Source organism: Ranitomeya variabilis, chromosome 5, assembly GCF_051348905.1.
Source record: "Ranitomeya variabilis isolate aRanVar5 chromosome 5, aRanVar5.hap1, whole genome shotgun sequence".
NCBI lineage: Eukaryota > Metazoa > Chordata > Amphibia > Anura > Dendrobatidae > Ranitomeya > Ranitomeya variabilis.
In genome coordinates, this window is record NC_135236.1 from 410,795,713 (window position 1) to 410,820,525 (window position 24,813).

The window sequence follows — 24,813 nt, forward strand, 5'->3', positions numbered from 1 at the left end:
TACCCTTTTCCGTAATATTCACCCTTACTGTCCCTCTCCATAATATCCCACACACTGCCCCTCTCCAAAATAGTCCCAAAAACCGCCTCTTTCCATAATGTCCCCCAAAACTGCTTCTTTCCATAATATCAACCTGACACTGACTCTCTACTTAAAGTCCCCCAACCTACTGCACCTTGCTATACTATTTTCCTTTCACAATCTCCCCTAATTGCTCTATAATGTTTTCCATTACCCCATAATGTCCACCATTGCCCAATAACATCCATTACTGTCCATAACGTCCACCATTGCCCCAGAATGTCTCCCATTTCTCCATGTCTTACATTGCCCCATAATGTCCACCAGTGTCCCATAATGTTCATTACAGTCCATAACGTCCACCATTGCCCCATATGTGTACTATTGAACCATAATGACCACCATTGCCCCATAATGTCCTTCATTGCTCCATAATGTCCCACATTTCTCCATAATGCTCACCATTGCCCCATAACGTCCATTGCTGTCCATAACGTCCACCATTATCCCATAATGTCTCCCATTTCTGCATAATGTCTTACATTGCCCCATAATGCTCACCATTGCCCCATAATGTCCTTCACTGCTCCATAATGTCCCCCATTTCTCCATAATGTTCACCATTGCCCCATAATGCTCACCACTGCCCCATAATGTCCATTATTGGTCCATAATGTCCACCATTGCCCCATATGTGCACCATTGAACGATAATGTCCCTCATTGCTCCATAATGTCCCCCATTTCTCCATAATGTCCCCCATTGCACCATAATATCCACAACTGGCCCAAAACAGAAACCAAACTATCCTCATAAGGCTATATTCAGTATTTGGTCAGCATATTACATCCGTATCTGTAAGCCAAAACCAGGAGTGGAACAATTAGAGGAAAAGTATAATAGAAACATATGCACCACTTCTGTATTTATCACCCACTCCTGGTTTTGGCTTACAGATACTGATGTAAAATACTGACCAAATACTGACCGTGGCCTAATGGGTGGCGTCCTAATGCTTTTGTTTCTAGGCAGGAATTGTGTTTCTTCCTTGTACAGATAGATAAATAGAACTCTGACATAGACATTCGTGCTCAGGCTTTCTTCTTGTGTCCAATTATTTTTCTATCGGTCTGTGCCTTTCAGAACAAATGGAGCAGATAACCAGAATTAGCATCCTGTGCATTCCCGGGTCACACAGAAGCAGATTGCCCCCCATTGCTTTCTATGGGGTCTTTCGGGTTTATGGTGCTCTTTTTTTACAAGGAAAAATAAAGCCCCGCTCGCAGCAAGTTTTCTTTCTTCATCTAAGAATAACTGGTAATAGACATCTATCACTAAAGGAAAAAAGCAAGAACATGGAGTACAAAAATGCCAAAATTCATAATAAAAAATTACTTTATTAATACAATATAAAAAAATTCCTTTTATAACAAACAACATAGAAATTCAATTATAAATAATTAATTAAAGACACAAATGCACCAATAAATATACATATATGCACCAAACAGATGAAGACTAAGGAGAAATACTGAAGCAGTACAGGTGAACATGGGGAGCAAAGCATGTATCCGGTAGGTAAGAATAACAATAATGGTGTGTGGCCATCAATATAATCACTTACACGCTTACCAATTGCGTGCTTTCACCACTGACAACGCATATGGGATGAATGCTCGGTCGCTACATACATATACAATGGCCACTGAAGTGCTTACCCATGAATGTGCCGGACAGCTCACCCACAGCGCACCAGGAACCCCTTGACGCGCGTTTCGCCGCCAAGCTTTTTCGAAAGGGGATCCCCTTTCGAAAAAGCTTGGCGGCGAAACGCGCGTCAAGGGGTTCCTGGTGCGCTGTGGGTGAGCTGTCCGGCACATTCATGGGTAAGCACTTCAGTGGCCATTGTATATGTATGTAGCGACCGAGCATTCATCCCATATGCGTTGTCAGTGGTGAAAGCACGCAATTGGTAAGCGTGTAAGTGATTATATTGATGGCCACACACCATTATTGTTATTCTTACCTACCGGATACATGCTTTGCTCCCCATGTTCACCTGTACTGCTTCAGTATTTCTCCTTAGTCTTCATCTGTTTGGTGCATATATGTATATTTATTGGTGCATTTGTGTCTTTAATTAATTATTTATAATTGAATTTCTATGTTGTTTGTTATAAAAGGAATTTTTTTATATTGTATTAATAAAGTAATTTTTTATTATGAATTTTGGCATTTTTGTACTCCATGTTCTTGCTTTTTTCTATGTATTTTGGAGTAGCCCTAGCAAACCAGTATATCTGGGCATTACGTTTGGGAGAGCTACACTTCAATGCTCTCGGCCATATACTGTCTATGTGCTTCATGATTGTCTGTTGAATATCTATCACTAAAGGGGCTGTCCAGTGATACCGTCTCCTCTCCTCAGGACATGTGAGAACTTGCTGCTCAGTAGGGGTCTGCACGCCGCTCCATCGTCTATGGCGGCTCTCCTGACCTGAGCGGGCAGCACGTAGCTCTAGCTCGGTTCAGCAGCCGCTGGCAGTCCATAGTCCAAGCATTGCGATGCGACCACCGTCTGATTTATATGGCCCGCGCCGTAGAGATGTAATGCCCTGTTCTGCCCATTGGTGCAGGTCCCAGCAGCAGCTTTTAATGCACAAAGCCCTTGACCAGGCTTTGTCTCCTGGGTTCTAGAAGAAGATGGATTGTGAGGTAGTTTATTTTGTTACTATATACAGTAACACATCACGAGAATAGTAGTCCGAGTACCACAGCGCCCTCTGCTGATGACCACCACCAGTTCTCTCTGCGCTGGAACCTTCAGTCCTCCAGTCATAGCCCAGCATGCTAGGCGCCGAGCCTGCAGTAGCATCATGGGCTACAGCTGCGCATGCGCGGTTGGCAGCCTTTCCCTCTCTGGTAAGATGGCGAACGTCGCAGTTCAACGGGAGAGGCCCGTGGTGGTGGAGGAGAACGGAGACCGGCACCTAAACGGGGACCTGGAGGAGGACGAAGTGCTGGCTGCCGAGGACAGCAGTGCAGCCAAGAAGAAGAGGAAGAAGAAGAAAAAGAGTAAAGCCGGTAGGAGAGGAACTGCTTGCCAGGGAACATGGTGCCGGGATTGTGCTGGCCTCAGCGAGAGCAGACGACGTGAGGCAGGAGGGAGGCCACGATAAGTAGCCGAGCAACAGTGTCCCTGTCGCCATTACTGTGCAGGGAGAAGGCAGTGCCGGCACGTAGGGGAGACTGCTAACACAGGAGCAACCTGGAAACAGCAGGCTGGGCAGGCGAGTCACCTGGAAACAGTCAGCAGGCTGGGCAGGCGAGTCACCTGGAAACAGTCAGCAGGCTGGGCAGGCGAGTCACCTGGAAACAGTCAGCAGGCTGGGCAGGCGAGTCACCTGGAAACAGTCAGCAGGCTGGGCAGGCGAGTCACCTGGAAACAGTCAGCAGGCTGGGCAGGCGAGTCACCTGGAAACAGTCAGCAGGCTGCCAGTGACGGATCTGCTGCTTGTTGGCTCTTACCGGCAGGTTCCTCTCTGGCAGGGCACAGCAGCTCTCCGGAGTCACTACTCTGTGTAGCCATGTGAGGCTTGATGTGGTCAGGAAGCCCAATTTCTTTTAATGCTGTATGTCCTGTGTGTTACATCTGTGCGTCGCGATTCTGTGTTTTACATCCACATGTCACGTCCGGATGTCTGGCCTGTCCGTGCGGCGCGTGTCCGGATGTCTGGCCTGTCCGTGCAGCGCGTGTCCGGATGTCTGGCCTGTCCGTGTGGCGCGTGTCCGTTTGTCTGGCCTGTCCGTGCGGCGCGTGTCCGGATGTCTGGCCTGTCCGTGCAGCACGTTGCCGGATGTGTGGCCTCCCTGAAACCACGCCTACTTCCCCATGCGTCCTGCGTTTCCCTGCATACCTATCTTTAACATTGGGTACGCAGGGACGTGCGTTGTATGCAGATGCGTCCACATGCGGTGATTTGGGGTGTGCGGCGACCGACATACGGCACCCTCACCAATCAGCTGTTAGTAGCTCCAGCGGACAGTTGTCAGCGGTGAATGAGCAGCACTGCACAGCTCAGTATGTAACGCCAGCTACTGCACATCAGCCCTATTCATTTTACTAGGAGATAGTCTGTAATACTCCTTAAGTGTCCTGTCCTAAAGATGGGTCATCAATATGAAAGCTCCTTTAAGCCCTTCACAACATATGTTGTATATTTGCGTCAAATGTCATGTTCCTGCCTTTGATGAGGGCTCACACGCTGAGCCTGCATATGACTGCTGATTTAATCAGCTATCATGTGCCTTTAACAGCCACAGGTTGAGTGGAGCTATGCCAGTGGCTGTTACGCCCTTTCTGACGTTGGGCGTAATAGTACACCCATCACGGAATCCCTCCTTTTTGATGTGGGCTCCGGCGCTGAGCCCACATCTTTCCCGGCACATGTCAGCTTTTTTGAGCAGCTGACATGTGCCTCTACAGCCACGGGTGTAATTGCGATCCACCCTTGGCTGTTAACCCATTAAATGCTGCTTTCAATCTCTGACAGCAGCGTTTAACTCGCGCTTCCGGAACTCTCCCATCGGTGCCCCATCACGTGATCGCGGGTCACCGAAGGGTTGGCATGACAACCAGAGATCTCCAGCAGACCTCTATGATTGTCATATCCAGATTGCTATGAGCGCCGCCCAGTGGTCGGCGTTCATAACAAGTGAGCATCTCTGCTACGTAGAGGCGATCTGATCATCGCCTGTATGTAGCAAAGCCGATTGGTCAACTGCAGCTTCTCGTTTCCCATGGAGACTATTGAAGCATGTAAAAAAATAAAAAAAAATATAAGGAATATAAAAGTTCAAATCATCCCCCTTTCACACCATTCAAAGTAAAACAATAAAAAAATCAAACTATACGATAAAGATATTTAGTATCGCCACGTTCAAAATTGCCTAATCTATCAGTATAAAAAAGAATTAACCTGATTGGTAAACGGCGTAATGAGAAAAAAATAAAAAATGCCAGAATTACTTTTTTTTTTTGTTGTTTTTTTTGTTGCCGCTACATTTCAATAAAATGCAATAACGGGCAATCAAAAGATCGTATATACAAGAAAATAAATGATAACGTCAGCTCGGTGTGCAGCAAAAAAGCCCTGCCCAGCCCCAAATTAAGAAAAATGGAGACGCTACGGGTCTCGGAAAATGGCGGCTTTTTTTTTTTTTTTTTTTTTACCTAAGTTTAGATTTTTTTTTCACCACTTAAATAAAAAAGAACTTAGACATATTTGGTGTCTATGAATTCGTAATGACCTGGAGAATCATAATGGCAGGTCAATTTTAGCATTTAGTGAACATGGTAAAAAAAACACCAAAAAACAATTGTGGAATTGCACTTTTTTTTTTTTTTCAATTTTACCGAACTTGGAATTTTTTTCCCGTTTTCCAGTACACAATCTCTTAAAACCAATCTTTCAAAAGTACAACTTGTCCCGCAAGAACAAGCCCTTACATGGCCATTTTGACCAAAAAATAAAAAAGTTATGGCTCTGGGAATAAGGGGAGCTGAAAACGGAAAATGGCCTGTGGGTTAAGGGGTTAACCTGACAAATCCCACTGTCTCCCTCTGACATCGGCATTTAACACGCGATGACAGGGATGCGTGTCATTCCTTGCTCCCAGTTGCGCGGTCGTGATGTGATCGCGGGGCACCGATGGGTTATCGTGACAGCTGGGGGTCTGTTGATGACCCCCATGCCTGTCATTCGATCCTCCTGTGAACGCCAGCCCGTAGGTGGTGCTGGTGCACTGCTATGTATAGCACAAGCTATCGAATGATCAAAGCTTCAATTTCCCTAAGGGGACTGTTACATACAGTAAAAACCTAGACATGTTTGGCACCTGGGACCTCGAACTGACCTGAAGAGTCATATTGCCAGGTTAGTTTTACCATATAATGAACATGGTAAAATAAAATAAAAAATTGTGCAATTTCACCACACTTAGAATTTTTTCCCCGGTTTCCAGTACACTCTAAGGTACAATGAATATAATTTAAAAGTACAGCTCTTCCAGCAATAAACAAGCCCTCATACATGGCTATATGGCCAGTAAAATAAAAAGTTACAGTTTTTGGGGGAGGGAAAAAAAGTGGCCTGTGAGTGAAGGGGTTAAGGCAAGTGTCCGTCACATGTTTATTCTATAAGATCTTATATTCAGTAGGACAAGAACCTGAGAAAGAAGCTGGAGCAGCAGGGCCTGTCATTGACGAGGTGACTAAACAGCTGGACAAGCAAACTCTTGAAAACAAAGATGAGGAGGAGGATGGTAAGTTTTTCTGGCGCTGTTTTTTTATTTTTATAATACCTGTATATAATATTTACACCGTGGCATGCGGGTCAGAAATGGTCGCTGGCGTGTGGAGGCATGTATTTTACTTTCATAGCCACACATTCCAGGGTGTGGTTGCTACTGTCGGATTATGCCTTACACCTCCACTCAAAGTTTAATACTGTTACTTGTTTAGGGATTATAGTAATTCTCCTCTATTGTGTTCAAGATGGTGATGTTGAAGGAGACGGTGCAGGTGGGAAGAAGAAGAAGAAAAAGAAGAAGAAGAAAGGATGTATGTATTATCAGAGATATGACACTGCATGAGTAGTGGGCTTACTGTGTCACTTAGATTTCCAGAGCTAAAACATTGATGGCCTGTCCAATCTGTTGGAATCAGACTCCTGACAATCCCTGATCATTTGAATGATGGGCATTCTGAAGTTTTATTTTTTGTTTCCCTGGTACATTTGGTTGTGGCCATGCCTAGTACTACAGCTTGTGGCTGCTAAAGGGAACCTGTCACCAGAAAAAAAGCTAAAAGTGCAGGATAGTAACGCCATTAACCTACTTATTAACTCCATATCTGCAGGTTATAGTATAACCCCCACGACAGCACACTGGAGGATGTTACCCATTTCCTAATAGGGACAGTAAACACAAAAGAGGTCAAATAGTCCCTCACACATCCTCCCCTCAGTGTTATTATAAAGGACCACAGGACTATGAATGCTTCAAATTATAATTTAGTTTCCTTATTTGAATAATGCAAAAATTACTAAGCAAGGGGAGGGAATTACCCATGCTGCTGTGCTGAGTTATTTGAAACCGAATTACTGGTAAGTCTAATTCTATTGTATGGTGACATGTTCACTTTAACCCCTGGAGCTTTTTTCGTTTTTCGCTCCCCTTCTTCCCAGAGCCATAACTTATTTATTTTTTTGTCAATATGGCTATGTGAGGGCTTGTTTTTGCGGGACGAGTTGTACTTTTGAAAGACACCATTGGTTTTACCATGTTGTGTACTAAAAAACGCGGAAAAAAAGTTCAATCCCACAGTTGTTTTTTGTTTGGCTGTTTTGCTAGGTTTACTAAATGATAAAACTGACCTGCCATTATGATTCTCCAGGTCATTACGAGTTCACAGACACCAAACATGTCTAGGTTATTTTTTATCTAAGTGGTAAAAAAAATTCCAAGCTTTGTTAAAAAAAAATAAATAAAATTGCGCCGTTTTCCGAGACCCATAGTGTCTCCATTTTTCGTGTTCTCGAGTTGGGTGAGGGCTTATCTTTTGTGTGCCGAGCTGACGTTTTTAATGATACCATAATGATTTATTTTTGATACGATTTTTTGATCGCCCGTTATTTAGAAAAAACAGTTTTGGCGTTTTTACTTTTTTTCTCGGTACGCTGTTTACCGATCAGGTTAATCCTTTTTTTTTTATAGATCGGGCGATTCTGAACGCGGCGTTACCAAATATGGGTATGTTTCATTTTATTTTATTTTGAATGAAGCGAAATGGGGTTGATTTGAACTTTTTTATATTTATTTTTATTATTTTTTTTTATATTTTTAAAAACATTTTTTTTTTTAAACTTTTGCCATCCATGCTTCAATAGTGTCAATAGGAGACTAGAAGCTGCCATAGCCCAATCGGCTCTGCTACATAAAGACGATGTTCAGATCGTCAGATCGCCTATATAGCAAATATACTGACTTGCCATGAGTGCCAACCACTGGGTGGCGCTCACAGCAAGCCAGCACTGACAACCAGGTTGTCATGCCAACACCAGTGACCCGCGATCACGTGACGCGGGTCACGTGTGCGTATTTCCGGCCCGATGGCCAGAAACATTTAAGTGCTGCTGTCAGAGATTGACAGCGGCATTTAACTGGTTAATAGCTGCGGGTGGATCGCGATTCCACCCACGGCTATTGCTGGCACATGTCAGCTGTTCAAAACAGCTGATATGTCCCTGGAAAGATGTAGATCTAGAGCCCACATCAAATGGAGAGAGAGCGACATCGGTGTACTATTACGCCCGAGGTCGATAAGGCATTAAAGCACCACTCCAGCAGTTTTATTTTTTTTTGTTTTACTACTTGAGTGGTGTCAGTAATCTACGGTAAGTTCTCTGCCTCTAGTATTATACTTAACAGCCGCCATCTTCATCTGTAATTGGCGCCGCTCTGGTCGTCTTCAGATTGTGACCTGCTGGATCACGCCAGTGTTTGATGACAAAGTCACAACTCAGTGTAAGTGTATTAGAGCCAAAATGGGGCTCTTATTGACTTGCATTGAGATTTTGTGATCATTACCTCTGACTTCTGGTCAGTCAGATGTTTTGGTCACAAGATGGCAGAGGGGAGCCAGTACAGTGCCAGGAACACCCGAAAACAGCAGCTGGTGAGTAGAATACTAGGGGAATGGTACTTACATTAGTGGCACTACTCCAGCGCTGAAATTAAAAAAAAAAAAAAATTCTGGAGTGATGCTTTAATGTCTATAGAAATGCCATCAATTTATAGTCCAGGAAAATCCATTTAGAGCTGAAATCCACATGGCTCATGTATAGGGAGTGACCTACTGTTATACTGTACCAGTGCAGTCCGACATTCTCCTTTTGAAATGTTTGCTTGTAATGTTTTTACGTAGTGTTCGCTGATTTTGTATATCCAAAGATGAAGGGGTTGAACATGGTAAATGATGATGCTGATGAGTATTTTAGATCTAAATTTTCCTGTTTTTTTTTTTTTATTATTTTTTTAAAGCAGCTAAATGTCAGACAGACCCACCATCTATACCAATTTGTGATCTCTATACGAGTGGTGTGTTCCCAAAAGGACAGGAATGCGACTATCCTGCAACTCAAGATGGGTATGTGTGTGAGGGTTTTTTGTTTTGTAAGCTTTTATACCCACTCCTGCCTTGTCACATGTACATGTACATTGTGCTCATGGCTTGCCTTAAAGGGAACCTGTCACCTCCCTCAGGCGTTTGTAAGTAAAAGAGCCACCTTGTGCAGCACAAATGCTGCATTCTGACAAGGTGGCTCTTTTAGTTATGCTCCCTGCACACGCTGAAATAAACTTGCCCCCTCATACCGTCCCAGAGGCAGGACTTTCCTTCCTAATCAGACGCAGCACAGCCGTCACTCCGGGCCTGTGCGTGCCGGGTGCCGCCTCCTCTTGCTGCGTTATCGTCCCCAGCGCCTGCGCATTAAGCTTTTTTTTCCTGGCATGCGCAGTTGCGCTGCCCTTAGTACTTACAGCGCAGGCGCTGGGGACGATAATGCTGCAAGAGGAGGCGGCACCCGGCGCGCACAGGCCCGGAGTGACGGCTGTGCTGCGTCTGATTAGGAAGGAAAGTCCCACCCCCGGGACGGTTTCAGGGTATGAGGGGGCTCATTTTATAAACGTTTATTTCAGCGTGTTCAGGCATCATAACTAAAAGAGCCACCTTGTCAGAATACAGAATGCCTGAGGGGGGTGACAGGTTCTCTTTAAATGTGAAGTGTTTAATTAGAACAATGCAGAGAGCGCTCTGCTCAAAAGTTGAGCTTGTGCTATCAGCAGCGGATGGTTGCTGGAACTTACAGCTGACACACTTCTGCAATCCCTTAGGTTGGTGGTTACTGCAGTCCCACTTGTTTAACCCCATTAGTTGCTGCTATTGATAATGACTAATGGGTCTAAACAGTTAGGCTGCCGTCACACTAGCAGTATTTGGTCAGTATTTTACATCAGTATTTGTAAGCCAAAAGCAGGAGTGGAACAATTAGAGGTAAAGTATAATAGAAACATATGCACCACTTCTGCATTTATCACCCACTCCTGGTTTTGGCTTACAGATACTGATGTAAAATACTGACCAAATACTGCTAATGTGACGGCAGCCTTAGAATGAGGGTGGCCCCAATCATGGAGTACTGAAGGGTTGACCTAACAAAATCCCCTGTCATTGTATATTTGTTTAGTTCATGCCTAAAATTGATCACACTGTAGATTTCCCATTAAATTACCCCCCTCCCAGTCTTCCCCCATGAATGTAATAAAAGCTGATCAGTACATTTAATAAGGTTACTTTTGCAACTAACTCTCCCTGCAAAAAAAAAAATAAATCTCATGAAACTATATTGAGAAAAATAAATTATTGCTCTATTATGTGGTACTGGTTTTATCTTTTCATTGAAGAAGACATTTTAATTCTGCGAAAGTATTTAAAAAAATTACATCTGGTGGCAACAGAAAGAGAAAAGTTAAATAACATGAAAAATAAAACAAAACTAAATAAAAATTAATCAATTTGTTATGCAGTAGGTACCAAACCTAGTGGGAAAAAAAACAACCCAAAACTTGTCCCATAAGAAAAAAGTCCTCATACAGAAATGTGTTTATTGTATCTGCACTATCGGCCCCTTTGCACATATGGACATAACTACGTCTCGCACTGCAATGACCGTGTGAAGAGGGCTCAGGAGAGGAATTCCCATCAAACGCGGTTCATGGTGCCTATATTAAATAGCTGGTATCTGTCTGTAAAAGCCGTGGCCAGAGCTACTAACTATTTTGATGCTGCTGTAAATCACTGGCAGCAACATTTAAATGTCAGTTGCCCCCCCTTGCCTTCCCCCATAATGTGATCGCAGGGTGCTGATAAGTTAGTGCAGCCGCCAGGGGTCTGCTGAAACCTCCCAAACCCACTCCTTCGCTGTTATCTTGGTCCTTCTGAAGCTCAACTCTATGATGAGTTTCAAATGAGACCACGATTTACACTATATACTGCAGTCCTGTGCTATTATAGTACAGGCTATCGGAGAATCCCAGTTAAACAAGTAAAAAAAATAAATAGTAATATGAATAGCCTACCTTTTCTTGCATTAAAAATATTTGGTATTATGTTCTTAAAGGGGAACCTGTCGCCCCCAAAATGAAAATTGAGCTAAGCCCACTGGCATCAGTCGTTTATCTACAGCATTCTGGAATGCTGTAGATAAGCCCCCAATGTAACCTGAAAGATGAGAAAAAGAGGTTAGATTATACTCACCTAGGGGCGGTCCTGGTTCGGTCCGATGGGTGTCGCGGTCCCATCCGTAGCCTCCTTTCTTCATCAGATGACATCCTCTTCTTGCATTCACGCTGCGGCTCTGGCGCAGGAGTACTTTATCTGCCCTGTTGAGGGCGGAGCTAAGTACTGCAGTGCACAGGCGCCGGGCCTCTCTGACCTTTCCCAGCACCTGCGCACTGCAGTACTTTGCTCTGCCCTCAACAGTGCTCCTTCCCTTCCGAGCTCTCCCGTGCGCCCAAACGGGTCTACCCCAACATATGGGGTATCAGCGTACTTGGGACAAATTGGACAACAACTTTTGGGGTCCAAGTTCTCTTGTTACCCTTGGGAAAATAAAAATTTGGGGGGGCTAAAAATCATTTTTGTGGGGAAAAAAAAAGATTTTTTATTTTCACGGCTCTGCGTTATAAACTGTAGTTAAACACTTGGGGGTTCAAAGTTCTCACAACACATCTAGATAAGCTCCTTGGGAGGTCTAGTTTCCAATATGGGGTCACTTATGGGGGTTTCTACTGTTTGGGTACATCAGGGGCTCTGCAAATGCAACGTGACGCCTGCAGACCAATCCATCTAAGTCTGCATTCCAAATGGCGCTCCTTCCCTTCCGAGCTCTGCCATGCGCCCAAACAGTGGTTCCTGTTGTGAATTCTGCTCTTGGGTTCCCTCCGGTGGTTGTTGGTAGTAATGCAGTTGTCCCTGGGTTGCAATCCTGGGCAGGTGTCCCTGCTGATTGCAGCTCTGACTGGGATATTTAGGTGTGCAGGATTCATTAGCCCTTGCCAGTTGTCCATTGTTCTTGGAGGTTTTGCATCTCTGTCTGGTTCCTGCTGCCCTGCTTCCAAATCAGCAAAGATAAGTGTCTGGTTTTGTTTCTACAGCACACATGCTGTGTGCTTTACAATTCAGTACTATTCAATGTTTTTTCTTGTCCAGCTTAGACTGTGTTTGGATATTTCAGTCAAGTTGGATTCTCAGGAGATGCAGATATACATTCCATGTCTTTAGTTAGATGGTGGAATTTTTGTATTATCTGCTGTGGATATTTTTAGGGTTTAAATACTGACCGCTTAGTATTCTGTCCTATCCTTTCCTATTTAGCTAGTGTGGCCTCTTTTGCTAAATCCTGATTTCTGCCTGCGTGTGTCTTTCCTCTAATACTCACAGTCAATATTTGTGGGGGGCTGCCTATCCTTTGGGGTTCTGCTCTGAGGCAAGATAGAATTCCCATTTCCATCTATAGGGGTATTTAGTCCTCCGGCTGTGTCGAGGTGTCTAAGATGTGTTAGGTACACCCCACGGCTACTTCTAGTTGCGGTGACAGTTTAGGGTTTGCGGTCAGTACAGGTTCCACCTACTCCTGAGAAAGTCTCATGCGGCTCCAAGGTCACCGGATCACAACAGGTTCCTCCCCCACATATGGGGTATCAGCGTACTCAGGACAAATTGGACAACAACTTTTGGGGTCCAATTTCTCCTGTTACCCTTGTGAAAATACAAAACTGGGGGCTAAAAAATCTATTTTGTGAAAAAAAATATATATGTATTTTCACGGCTCTGCGTTATAAACTGTAGTGAAACACTTGGGGGTTCAAAGCTCTCAAAACACATCTAGATAAGTTCCTTAGGCGGTCTACTTTCCAAAATGGTGTCACTTGGGGGGGTCTTAATGTTTAGGCACATCAGGGGCTCTCCAAACGCGACATGGTGTCCCATCTCAATTTCAGTCAATTTTGCATTGAAAAGTCAAACGGCGCTCTTTCCCTTCCGAGCTCTGCCATGCGCCCAAACAGTGGTTTACCCCCACATATGGGGTATCAGCGTACTCAGGACAAATTGCACAACAACTTTTGGGGTTCAATTTTCTCCTGTTACCCTTGGTAAAATAAAACAAATTGGAGCTGAAATAACTTTTGTGTGAAAAAAAGTTAAATGTTCATTTTTATTTAAACATTCCAAAAATTCCTGTGAAACACCTGAAGGGTTAATAAACTTCTTGAATGTGGTTTTGAGCACCTTGAGGGGTGCAGTTTTTAGAATGGTGTCACACTTGGGTATTTTCTATCATATAGATCCCTCAAAATGACTTCAAATGAGATGTGGTCCCTAAAAAAAAATGGTGTTGTAAAAATGAGAAATTGCTGGTCAAATTTTAACCCTTATAACTCCCTAACACAAAAAAATTTTGGTTCCATAATTGTGCTGATGTAAAGTAGACAAGTGGGAAATGTTACCTATTAAGTATTTTATGTGACATAGCTCTGTGATTTAAGGACATAAAAATTCAAAGTTGGAAAATTACGAAATTTTCGCCAAATTTCCGTTTTTTTCACAAATGCAAGTCATATCGAAGAAATTTTACCACTATCATGACGTACAATATGTCAAGAGAAAACAATGTCAGAATCGCCAAGATCCGTTGAAGTGTTCCAGAGTTATAATCTCATAAAGGGACAGTGGTCAGAACTGTAAAAATCGGCCCGGTCATTAACGTGCAAACCACCCTCGGGGCTTAAGGAGTTAAAAGGAACCTATCCTTCAAAATATACAATTAATTAAGCCAATTGGTAAATGCTACAATGAGAAAAAAGATTAAACCTCAGGAATTGCGTATTATTTTTTATTATTATTATTTTCACCACACTGCCCTAAAAATAAGCAATAGAAAGTTAACAAAATGTCTTATGGACACTAAAATGGTCTCAATTAAACTCTTCTGACCTCGCAAAAAACAAGCCCTCACACAGCTCTATTGACAAACTATTTTATTTATATTTTTTTCACCACTTATATAAAAAAGAAAATATGCAAGTTTGGTATGGCCATAATAGTGCTGATCTATAGAATCATGATTCTGGGTATTTTTTACCATACAATGAATGCCGTAAAAAGAAAACCCAAGAAACAATGGCGTTATTGTATATTTTTCACGATTTGATACCATTTGGAATTTGTTTACCTCCCTATTCAGGATATTGTAAAGTGAAACGAATGGTGTTATTCAAAACTACAACTCATCGCGCAAAAAAAAAAAAAAAAGCCCTTATACAGCTGTGTCGACAGAAAAATGAAAATGATGGACCCCAGAGATTTCTGGTGTAGTCAGGTCACTCATCAGATGATCCAGATTCATGAAGAGTCGTGCACCTGTTCGTGTCGGGAGTGTCTGACTCCAGCACGCTTGTCATCAAGACTAAGGCTATGTGCACACGTTGCGGATATGCCTGCGGATCCGCAGCGGAATGGCCGCTGCGGATTTGCAGCAGTTTTCCATCCGGTTTACAGTACCATGTAAACCTATGGAAAACTAAATCCGCAGTGCACATGCTGTGGGAAATACTGCGCGGAAACGCTGCGGTTTATTATCCGCAGCATGTCAATTCTTTGTGCGGAGTCCGCAGCCTTTTACACCTGCTCCTCAATAGGAATCCACAGGTGTTAAAACGCAGTTGAAATCCACACAAAAAACGCTGGAAATCCACAGTAAATCCGTGGGTAATCTGCAGGTAAAACACAGTGCGTTTTATCTGTGGATTTTTCAAAAACAGCGGAAAAATCCGCACAGAAATCTGCAACGTGGGCACATAGCCTATCATGAACAGCTCTTGGACGAAAGGGAGTCAAAAACGAAAAATACCGGTAGTTTGGAAGTGAAGGGATTAACTAGCAGTATTTGCTGGGTATGTGTTGTGACCAATGAAGTGTGACATGTGTTCACTCTCTTGTAGACGATCTGCGGCCTGGAGGACGACCAGTGATGAAAAGAAAGCTATGGACCAGGCCAGTGAGGAGATCTGGACAGATTTTAGGCAAGCTGCTGAAGCTCATAGACAAGTGAGGAAATATGTCATGAGCTGGATCAAGCCTGGCCTGACCATGATTGAAATCTGGTACGTCTTATACATTATAGCAATGTTACATTTAGGATATGAAGAGTTAAGGTTTATGAGCGGTGTCGGACATGTGCATGGTAATAACTTGGTAATAAAACAAGGCTGCTTTTTATATCCTTGTCCACTGCAGTGAAAAGCTGGAAGACTGTTCTCGCAAGCTTATTAAGGAAAATGGTCTGTATGCCGGCCTTGCGTTCCCCACAGGATGTTCCTTAAACAACTGTGCGGCCCATTACACTCCTAATGCTGGTGATACCACGGTCCTGCAGTATGATGATGTATGCAAAATTGATTTTGGAACCCACATAAATGGTAAATGTAGTGAAAAGGCTATTTGCCCAAGTGTAGCTACTAAAGGAGTCCACGGTACTAAACCTATGCTATCTTTGCAGGCCGGATAATTGACTGTGCTTTCACTGTAACATTTAATCCAAAGTATGACAAATTACTGGAAGCAGTCAAAGATGCAACAAACACCGGGATAAAGGTACAGAAAGTTATGAAAGTTTGAAAGAAAGTTATACTTTGTTTGTGTTTTTATAGATGAATGTTTAAAAAATATAGCAGTTTACAGAGCTTTATTTCATTCGGGGCTGTTCATTCTTTTACTATTTCACTATTGCGAATGCTATATGTATCAGGGTTGTATACATCTTATGATGTGCATTCATACTAATGGGGCAAATACAAAGAGGTGGTTTTCATTCCCTTTAAGGCATGTAGCTGATTCATGACAGGTACATTTAGAATCCAAAATAATTACCAATGTACGTATCTGCCACGATTGCCCATATTGTGCTCATTATATGAAGAGAATGTTTTACTTCCAGTACTGGGCATTATTTAAATCTGATCCTTCACCAGATTTCACAACATAATCTTTATAGATCGTTAGACAGATCTCACACCTGATTAGGTTGGTATACTTACTGAGATCCATGTCAGAATGCCGTTATTTAGGAAAACTTACTTTCACAGCTCCTCAGTGTCCCTCCTACTGAGATCTCGCAGTGCTCAGTACAAGCTGTCAATCTGGCTTTGTGAGCAGAGATAGAATACACTTTGATTCTGAGCTATTTTATTCTATAGCTAGACTCATACAATGCTCATCTTAATGGGGTTATTCAGGACTAATTTGTTTATTTACTACGGGCCTGAAAAATAAATGACAGGTAGTTGCCGAGTGCCTGCCTGTTTGACCAGTGCCAATCTCTGCCTGCACAAAGTGTTCTTAGACAACTTCTACTGACGATTTAGCAACTTCCGCTGATACCCCATCAACTTAGCAGTTGCTTCTTTTCTGCTCTGATCTGTTGAGGCCAGCTGTCATTCGGCATGATATCAGCAGTCACACCCCATCGACAGAGAATCCGGGCAGAAAGCTGCTCTGTTGATGTGGAGCAGCTGAATTGCAGGCAGGAGCGGTCTGTGACTGCTCAGAGCCGATGCTGGGTACAACAGGCAGGTACTTACTGTTAGCCACCACCTGCCTGTTAATTTTAAGCTCATAGTAAAAAAATAAACAAAATGGCCTTGGAAAGCCTCTATAATATTAGGATGATATAGTCATTCTGATTTGGATTTTCTGAGTTAGTGCAGCGGCCTCATGAGGTCTAAGATATGTGCAGTTTGTATTGTAAAATACAGTGATGATCCACTTTTAAGGTGTTTTCTAGGATTTTTGTTTTACTTCCCTGGCTTGCCCTTGGTAAAAATAATAAAATGGGCTTCAGCCACTATCCACAGATTTGTTGCTGCCCTTGTGCGGCTGCCCCGGTATTGTTGATAGGCTGCAGTAGTGGTGTCAGTGGACTCAGCAGTGATGCCAGTGTAGTTGGCACGAGACCACTGAGCCCAGTGATTAACTGCAGCGGTCACCATTAAAGCCGGTCATAAACACTAGGGGGCAGAGAAGCAGCACTATACCTTTGGATGATGAGTAAAGATTATTTTGTTGTTTTTACTTTGGGCTATCCAGAGGTATAAAAAATATATATCTCACCTGGATAACCCCTTTAAAGACCTTTTATCCTGACCTTTAATCTTTTTATAGTAGGGAATTGTGTTATCTATGGTTTACTAAAGGCCTCCACCCACATTATATAGTTGATAGCTGAATAGAGCTACCCCAGCACACCCAAACGCAGGATTGCACGGATGGTCCAAGCCCGTGTTCACCACAGGAGAGCCACTCTGATATCCTGGAGAACAAAAATCCAATGGGTTAGATTATTCTGTACCGACAGATCATATCTGAGGAGAGTTTGGAGGCCAACATACACGTCATGTCATTGATGGTAAAGCTTGCATAAGGGGTGGAGTGGTGGTCCGGCTATTGTGTACTGTCTGTTTGGTGGGTAATTAATTCTGGTCAGTTGCATTATTTCTAGCTTACACTTTACACTTTGTTGTATTACTGTTTAATAATAAGAAAAATGGGGTTATGCCAGCTCCCCGATAGTAATAGTCCAGTGTGCACGGAAACTATGATCCGATCTTTCATGTGATAGATGAGGAAAACATGGGGATATGTTCCAGCTTCTGGTAAAAGTATATTCCTTTTTGAATGTACTCAAACCTGCTTTGTTCCAAGCTTTGCAACAAAAGTTTGACAAATAACGTTTATGTACATTCAAAATGCGTCGCTTTGCACTTTCTTGCCTTGGATGTAACTTTTATATTTTATATGGAATAAAGGAATATACTTTTACCAGGCGCTGGAACATTTCCCCATGTTTTTCTCATTACTGTTAAATACTCTACTGCCACCTTCTGGTGGATCACTCAACTAATTAAAGTTATGCTTCATTCCTTTATTACATCCATAAAGGGTTAAACTACTGGGTGTTATGGTCCTGAAGAATCTGTAATTAAAAGGTTTGGATTATATGCCTGGCATGCAGCTGAAAAGGACAGAAGAGCCCCATCATCTGCTTTCTGCATTGCCATGAGATTACTACTAGGGCATCTCTTGACAGATGCATGCACTTTTCAATAGCTTCTTTGATGGAAAGAATAAAGTATTACAATTGAGGTTATAGTACATCCAAAGTTCTAATCTTAACCTCTTGCTATTTTCTTTAGTGTTCTGGTATAGATGTGCGTTTATGTGATGTTGGTGAAGCAGTCCAAGAAGTTATGGAGTCATATGAAGTTGAAATCGATGGCAAAACTTACCAAGGTAAGTGGTTTGTTATACAGTGGTGTCTGTAAATGGCATTGTCCAGTAGTGGAAAATCACCATATTCTTCTGACTGATAAAAAGTTATTTTGCCGATATATGAAACTCTCCTGCTCCAAATTATCCTATGCGGTGTACAAAGCCTATTCCTTGCAGTCACATCTTGCACTCCAACTTCACATCTGACTTTTTGCCAAAAGTGAATTTTTTGTAGTTTAATCTCTACTGCAAAGATGCTGAGCGGAGGGAGCAGATTAACCTCCGCAGCTCCATTTTTTTTTTGGGGTGAGCTGAGACTGACGGCACTACAACCCCTGGCAAAAATGATGGAATCACCGGCCTTGCAGGATGTTCATTCAGTTGTTTAATTTTGTAGAAAAAAAGATCACAGACATGGCACAAAACTAAAGTCATTTCAAATGGCAACTTTCTGGCTTTAAGAAACACTAAAAGAAATTAAGAACAAAAAATGTGGTAGTCAGTAATGGTTACTTTTTTTTTTTTTTTACCTAGCATAGTGTAAAAATTATGGAGTCACTCAATTATAAGGGAAAAAATTATGGAATCATCAAAAGCAAGCAAACAAAAAAACAGTCCAAAACATCACTAGTATTTTGTTGCACCACCTCTGGCTTTTATAACAGCTTACAGTCTCTGAGGCATGGACTTAATGAGTCTCAAACAATACTCTTCATCAATCTGGCTCCAACTTTCTCTGATTGCTGTTGCCAGATCAGCTTTGCAGGTTGGAGCCTTGTCATGGACCATTTTCTTCAACTTCCTCCAAAGATTTTCAATCGGATTGAGATCCGGACTATTTGCAGGCCATGACATTGACCTTATGTGTCTTTTTTCAAGGAATGTTTTCACAGTTTTTGCTCTATGGCAGGATGCATTATCATCTTGAAAAATGATTTCATCATCCCTAAACATCCTTTCAATTGATGGAATAAGAAAATTTGCCACAATATCAACATAAACTTGTGCATTTATTGAAGATGTGATGACCGCCATCACCCCAGTGCCTTTACCTGACATGCAGCCCCATATCATCAATGACTATGGAAATTTGCATGTTCTCTTCAGGCAGTCATCTTTATAAATCTCATTGGAACGGCACCAAACAAAAGTTCCAGCATCATCACCTTGCCCAATGCAGATTCACGATTCATCACTGAATATGACTTTCATCCAGTCATCCACAGTCCACGATTGCTTTTTCTTAGCCTATTGTAACCTTGTTTTTTTTTGCTTAGGTGTTAATGATGGCTTTCGTTTAGCTTTTCTGTAAGTAAATTCCATTTCCTTTAGGTGGTTTCTTACAGTTCGGTTTCTTACAGTTCACAGACGTTGACTCCAGTTTCCACCCATTCGTTCCTCATTTGTTTTGTTGTGTATTTCCTGTTTTGGAGACATATTGCTTTAAGTTTCCGGTCTTGACGCTTTGATGTCTTCCTTGGTCTACCAGTATGTTTGCCTTTAACAACCTTCCCATGTTGTTTGTATTTGGGCCAGATTTTAGACATAGCTGACTGTGAACAACCAACATCTTTTGCAACATTGCGTGATGATTTAACCTCTTTTAAGAGTTTGCTAATCCTCTCCTTTGTTTTAATTGACATCTCTCGTGTTGGAGCCATGATTCATGTCAGTCCACTTGGTGCAACAGCTCTCCAAGGTGTGATCATTCCTTTTTTAGGTGCAGACTAATGAGCAGATCTAATTTGATGCAGGTGTTAGTTTTGGGAATTAAAATTTACAGGGTGATTCCATAATTTTTTCACTCAGAATTGAGTGACTCCATAATTTTTCCCCTATGGTTACAAAAAGTAACCATTACTGACTACCACATTTTTTGTTCTTGATTTCTTTTAGTGTTTCTTAAAGCCACAAAGTTGCCATTTGAATGACTTTAGTTTTGTGCCATGTCTGTGATCAGCTTTTTTTCTACAGAATTAAACAACTGAATGAACATCCTCCAAGGCCAGTGATTACGTGATTTTTGCCAGGCGTTGTATATCTGTGCATAGAAAATGTGCAGCAGAAAACTGTCCTCCTCCTGTCCACCTGAATGTATGGATCTAGCCTACGTCCTTTAGTCCAAAAAAATGCTTTTTTTTTTTTTTTTTTTTTTTTTTTTTTTTTAATAAAAAATTTAGAAATTGTGTAATAACAGTTAGGCCATGTGCACACGTTCAGTATTTTTCGAGTTTTTTTCGCGTTTTTTTTGCTATAAAAACATGTAAAAAACGCTAACATATGCCTCCTATTTACAGTGTATTCCGCATTTCTTGTGCAAATGTTGCATTTTTTTCCGCGAAAAAATCGCATCACGGAAAAAAAAGCAACATGTTCATTAAAAATGCGGAATTGCGGGGATTCCGCACACCTAGGAGTGCATTGATCTGCTTACTTCCCGCACGGGGCTGTGCACACCATGCGGGAAGTAAGCGGATCATGTGCGGTTGGTACCCAGGGTGGAGGAGAGGAGACTCTCCTCCACGGACTGGGCACCATATAATTGGTAAAAAAAAAAAAGAATTAAAATAAAAAATAGTCATATACTCACCCTCTGATGGCCCCCGAAGTGTTCCCGCCTCTCAGCGCTGCATGCTCTCTTCCGTTCCTATAGATGCTCTGTGTGAAGGACCTGCGATGACGTCGCGGTCTTGTGATTGGTCGCGAGACCGCTCACGTGACCGTGACGTCACCGAAGGTCCTGCACGCACCATCTATAGGAACGGACGCCGCTGAGGAGATCAGCTGTCTGCAGGTGAGTATAACAATTTTTTTTTTTATTATTATTATTATTATTTTTAAACATTCTATCTTTTACTATAGATGCTGCATAAGCAGCATCTATAGTAAAAAGTTGGTCACACTTGTCAAACACTTTTTATGTTGATCCCGCATCTTTCCCTGCACATAATGGCTGATTTTGTCAGCCATCACTTGCCTTGCCACAGGTGAAGCAGAGCTCTGCCCGCAGCTGTTAACGTGTTAAATTTCACTGTCAATCTTTGGTGGCGGCATTTAACACACTTCGGCATGGGCAGGGTGTGTCGTTTCACGCTCCCATTGTCACGAGTGCTGATTGTCACAACAGTCAGCGGTCTACTGATGACCACAGTGCCTGTCATTACGATCCTCCTGACGTGCATAGAAGATTATGCACTGCTATGCTTATACACTGCTATGTATAGCTACAAGCAATCGCCGGTACAAGTCCCCTAGGGGACTGTTACATACAGTAAAAAGTGAGAAAAAAGTTTTTAAAAATATAAAAAAACCAAACAACAAACCACTAGTTCAAATCACCCCCAATAAAATTAAAACAGTTAAACAATAATCAAGTCTAATAATACTTATAATAGTATCAAGTATAATAAGTCAAAGTATTAATAAAAAAAATTTGTCCCTATGCCACAAGGTTGCGAGAAAAAGTACTAATTTAATAGCGTTATACAATAGGGGGTAAGCAGATTATAGTCAAACTTATAAAAATAACAAGTAAATTAATGCGGGCTGGTAAATTGCATAATAAAAAAAACCTGCCAGAATTACAACATAGTATAAGTGTAATTGTAAGCTCTTGGTGCAAAAAAGTCCTCACACAGCACCATATTCTGAAAATGGAAACGTTAAGGGTCTCGAAAAATGCTGACAAAGGCAAAAAAAATAAATGTTTATTACAAATTTAAGTTTTTTTGTCGTTTTGTTTTAAATTAAGTAAATAAAACTATACATGTTTGGTATCTGCATAACTCGTACTGACCCGGAGAATCATATTGCCTGGTCAGTTTTACCATGTTAAAAGTTAAATAAATAATTGTGCAATTGCACTTTTTATTTTTATTTTTTGCAATTTCACCGCACTTGGAATTTTTTTTCACATGACAAAATGAATGATGTCGTCATTCAAAAGTACAATTTGTACCCCCCAAAAACCAAGCCATCATAAGGCTATGTGGATGGAAAAATAAAGAAGTTACTGTTCTTGGAAGAAGGGCAGGCAAAAACGGAAAATTATCCAGTTGTGAAGTAGTTAATGACTGTTCACTATAAAAATGCATGTGGCTTTTATTGCTATACATTTTTATCCATGTGATTTCAGTGAAACCCATAAGGAATTTGAATGGCCATTCCATTGGACCTTATAGAATACATGGTGGAAAAACTGTACCGATTGTGAAAGGTGGGGAAGCAACACGGATGGAGGTACATACTAGGAGATGAATTGTACTCGGCAGAAACATTTTGCATTACAGACTTACAAGGACTGACAATTGGCTAAATGAGCTTTCGTAAGAACCCTCCTTGTTTAGCTTGTGCTATATGGCAAATCTCAGAAAAATCGTGCAAAAAAAATAACTTTTTATTATTTTAGAGCTGATTTTGTCTGCGAATTGGCCATTTTTTTTTTTACAGCAATTTTTACCCAAATCAGTTGCATGTGACTTGCATAGAGACCACTGGCAAGTGAGTTGCATGTGACATTTAATCCAATACATTTGGAAACATTTGCAACTGTGTTGCTGTACGTCGAAATGTGACAGCATAGCAAATTAATTAAATTCTCTCTACACAGTTGATTGGAGCTTGTAGGAGGAAATCCTACCTATTTTTACAGTTTTGGGAAAAAAAAACTTTAAAATCCACTTTTTGTGTATCAATGAAAAATAATTCCCGAATGCAGATACTTAGAAATGTTGTTATGGGATCATTTTAATACAATAAGAGAGGTTTTACATTTTTTATTTACCATATTTTTTGGACTATAAGACGCACCCCAAATTTTTCTGAAGCAAAATAGGGAAAAAATTACAGTCCGAATTCAGCTTGTCAAAGGGGGGTGGGATCAGCAGCGCTGGTGGAGCATGGTCACAGGGGGTGTTCAGTGGTCCAGAGATATGACTCCCATCCCAGACTGGTGCGGCAGGTTTGGCGGTGCTCAGTGGTGTTGGGGCTCCACCGACATTTTGTGAAAACCTGGAGCCCCTGCACATACAATTGCTGTGATGTAATGGCTGCCGAGGGCGGCGCATGCACAGATTGAGATCTCATTGCCGAGACACACCACTAAGTACTGCCGGATACAGCCACACCAGCCTGGGAAGGGAGTGTGATCATCCCCCTGCAGCGTCGGACCACTGCAGAATCACCTAACTCCTGCTGTAGCCACACTACTGGTAAGTATATTCCAACTATAAGATGCACCCCCATTTTCTCGCAAAAAATTTTTTGGGAAAAGGTGCGTCTTATAGTCCGAAAAATATGGTAGTTTGATCGTTTGTAAATATTTGTATATCTACATAAGTGGATTTATGTGTAACGGGCCTGGCCTCTATTCCAATATTTTTAAATGCGGTTTTTATATTTTTCAGGAAGGTGAGGTATATGCAATAGAAACATTCGGTAGTACTGGAAAGGGAGTTGTTCACGATGACATGGAATGTTCTCACTACATGAAGAACTTTGATGTTGGACATGTGCCAATTAGGTAAGTATGACTACTTAAAACCCTAACCAGCTTATTTTATTTGGTCCCTTGGTATGATGGGTGACAAGTTTTTTGTTGGGGCTAAGGTGTGAAAGTTTGAAGTGCAGAATCACAGTTGTTATTGCATAGTGATGTTGCTCTTTTTTTTTTTTTTTTCATTTCCAGGCTTCCACGAGCAAAACATTTGCTGAATGTTGTTAATGAGAATTTTGGCACTCTTGCCTTTTGCCGCAGATGGCTGGATCGCCTGGGAGAGAGTAAATACCTAATGGCGCTAAAAAACCTGTGTGACTTGGGTATAGTAGATCCTTACCCGCCTCTCTGTGACATCAAAGGCTCTTACACAGCACAATTTGAGCACACCATCCTATTGCGCCCAACCTGCAAGGAAGTTGTGAGCAGAGGAGATGATTATTAAAGCTATGTAGAACTTGGTGCTGTCGCTCTAAATATTGCTTCTGTTGAAGCCCATTGTGTAATATTAATTCGGAATATAAAAAAGGCTTTAGCAGATGTCATTCCAATATCTGGAAATGGAATGAATGTGGTTAAAGGTATAGCTTTACTAACAATCAGGCAAGGTTACATTTCTGATCTTTGTAAAGGAGAAGTTGCCTCATTGTCCAGCTTGCTGGTTTAGGGGAATGTGTAATGTTAAATTTTACTTTGAAAAATATTTTGCATTTAAGAGGCTTTTGAAATATTTATATTTACTTAAATTGCCACAAGTTTCTTGATTTATGCAAATACTAGCATTTCATTTTCATTCCCTGGAAACCATTTTCTAAAAAATAAAAATAAAGTTGAATTTTTCGGATCGCAA

The 24,813-nt window shown here is 41.7% G+C and overlaps 1 protein-coding gene across 4 annotated transcripts; it reads left to right on the forward strand.

Annotated features, from left to right (window-relative positions):
- The first annotated feature begins 2,815 nt into the window (after positions 1-2,815).
- On the forward strand, positions 2,816-24,813 carry METAP2 (methionyl aminopeptidase 2). Of its 4 annotated transcripts, none has more exons than XM_077265156.1 (11): positions 2,816-3,105; positions 6,238-6,345; positions 6,578-6,643; positions 9,124-9,229; positions 15,145-15,306; positions 15,440-15,621; positions 15,702-15,796; positions 18,394-18,490; positions 22,605-22,708; positions 23,875-23,990; positions 24,156-24,813. In XM_077265156.1, the coding sequence occupies exons 1-11, from the start codon at positions 2,898-2,900 to the stop codon at positions 24,406-24,408; spliced, it is 1,497 nt and encodes a 498-aa protein (XP_077121271.1). In that variant the 5' UTR covers positions 2,816-2,897; the 3' UTR covers positions 24,409-24,813. The 4 variants fall into 4 exon arrangements, with proteins under 4 accessions (XP_077121271.1, XP_077121268.1, XP_077121267.1 ...); XM_077265153.1 differs by having other exon boundaries at positions 2,915-3,105; positions 9,127-9,229; XM_077265152.1 differs by having other exon boundaries at positions 2,915-3,105; positions 6,241-6,345.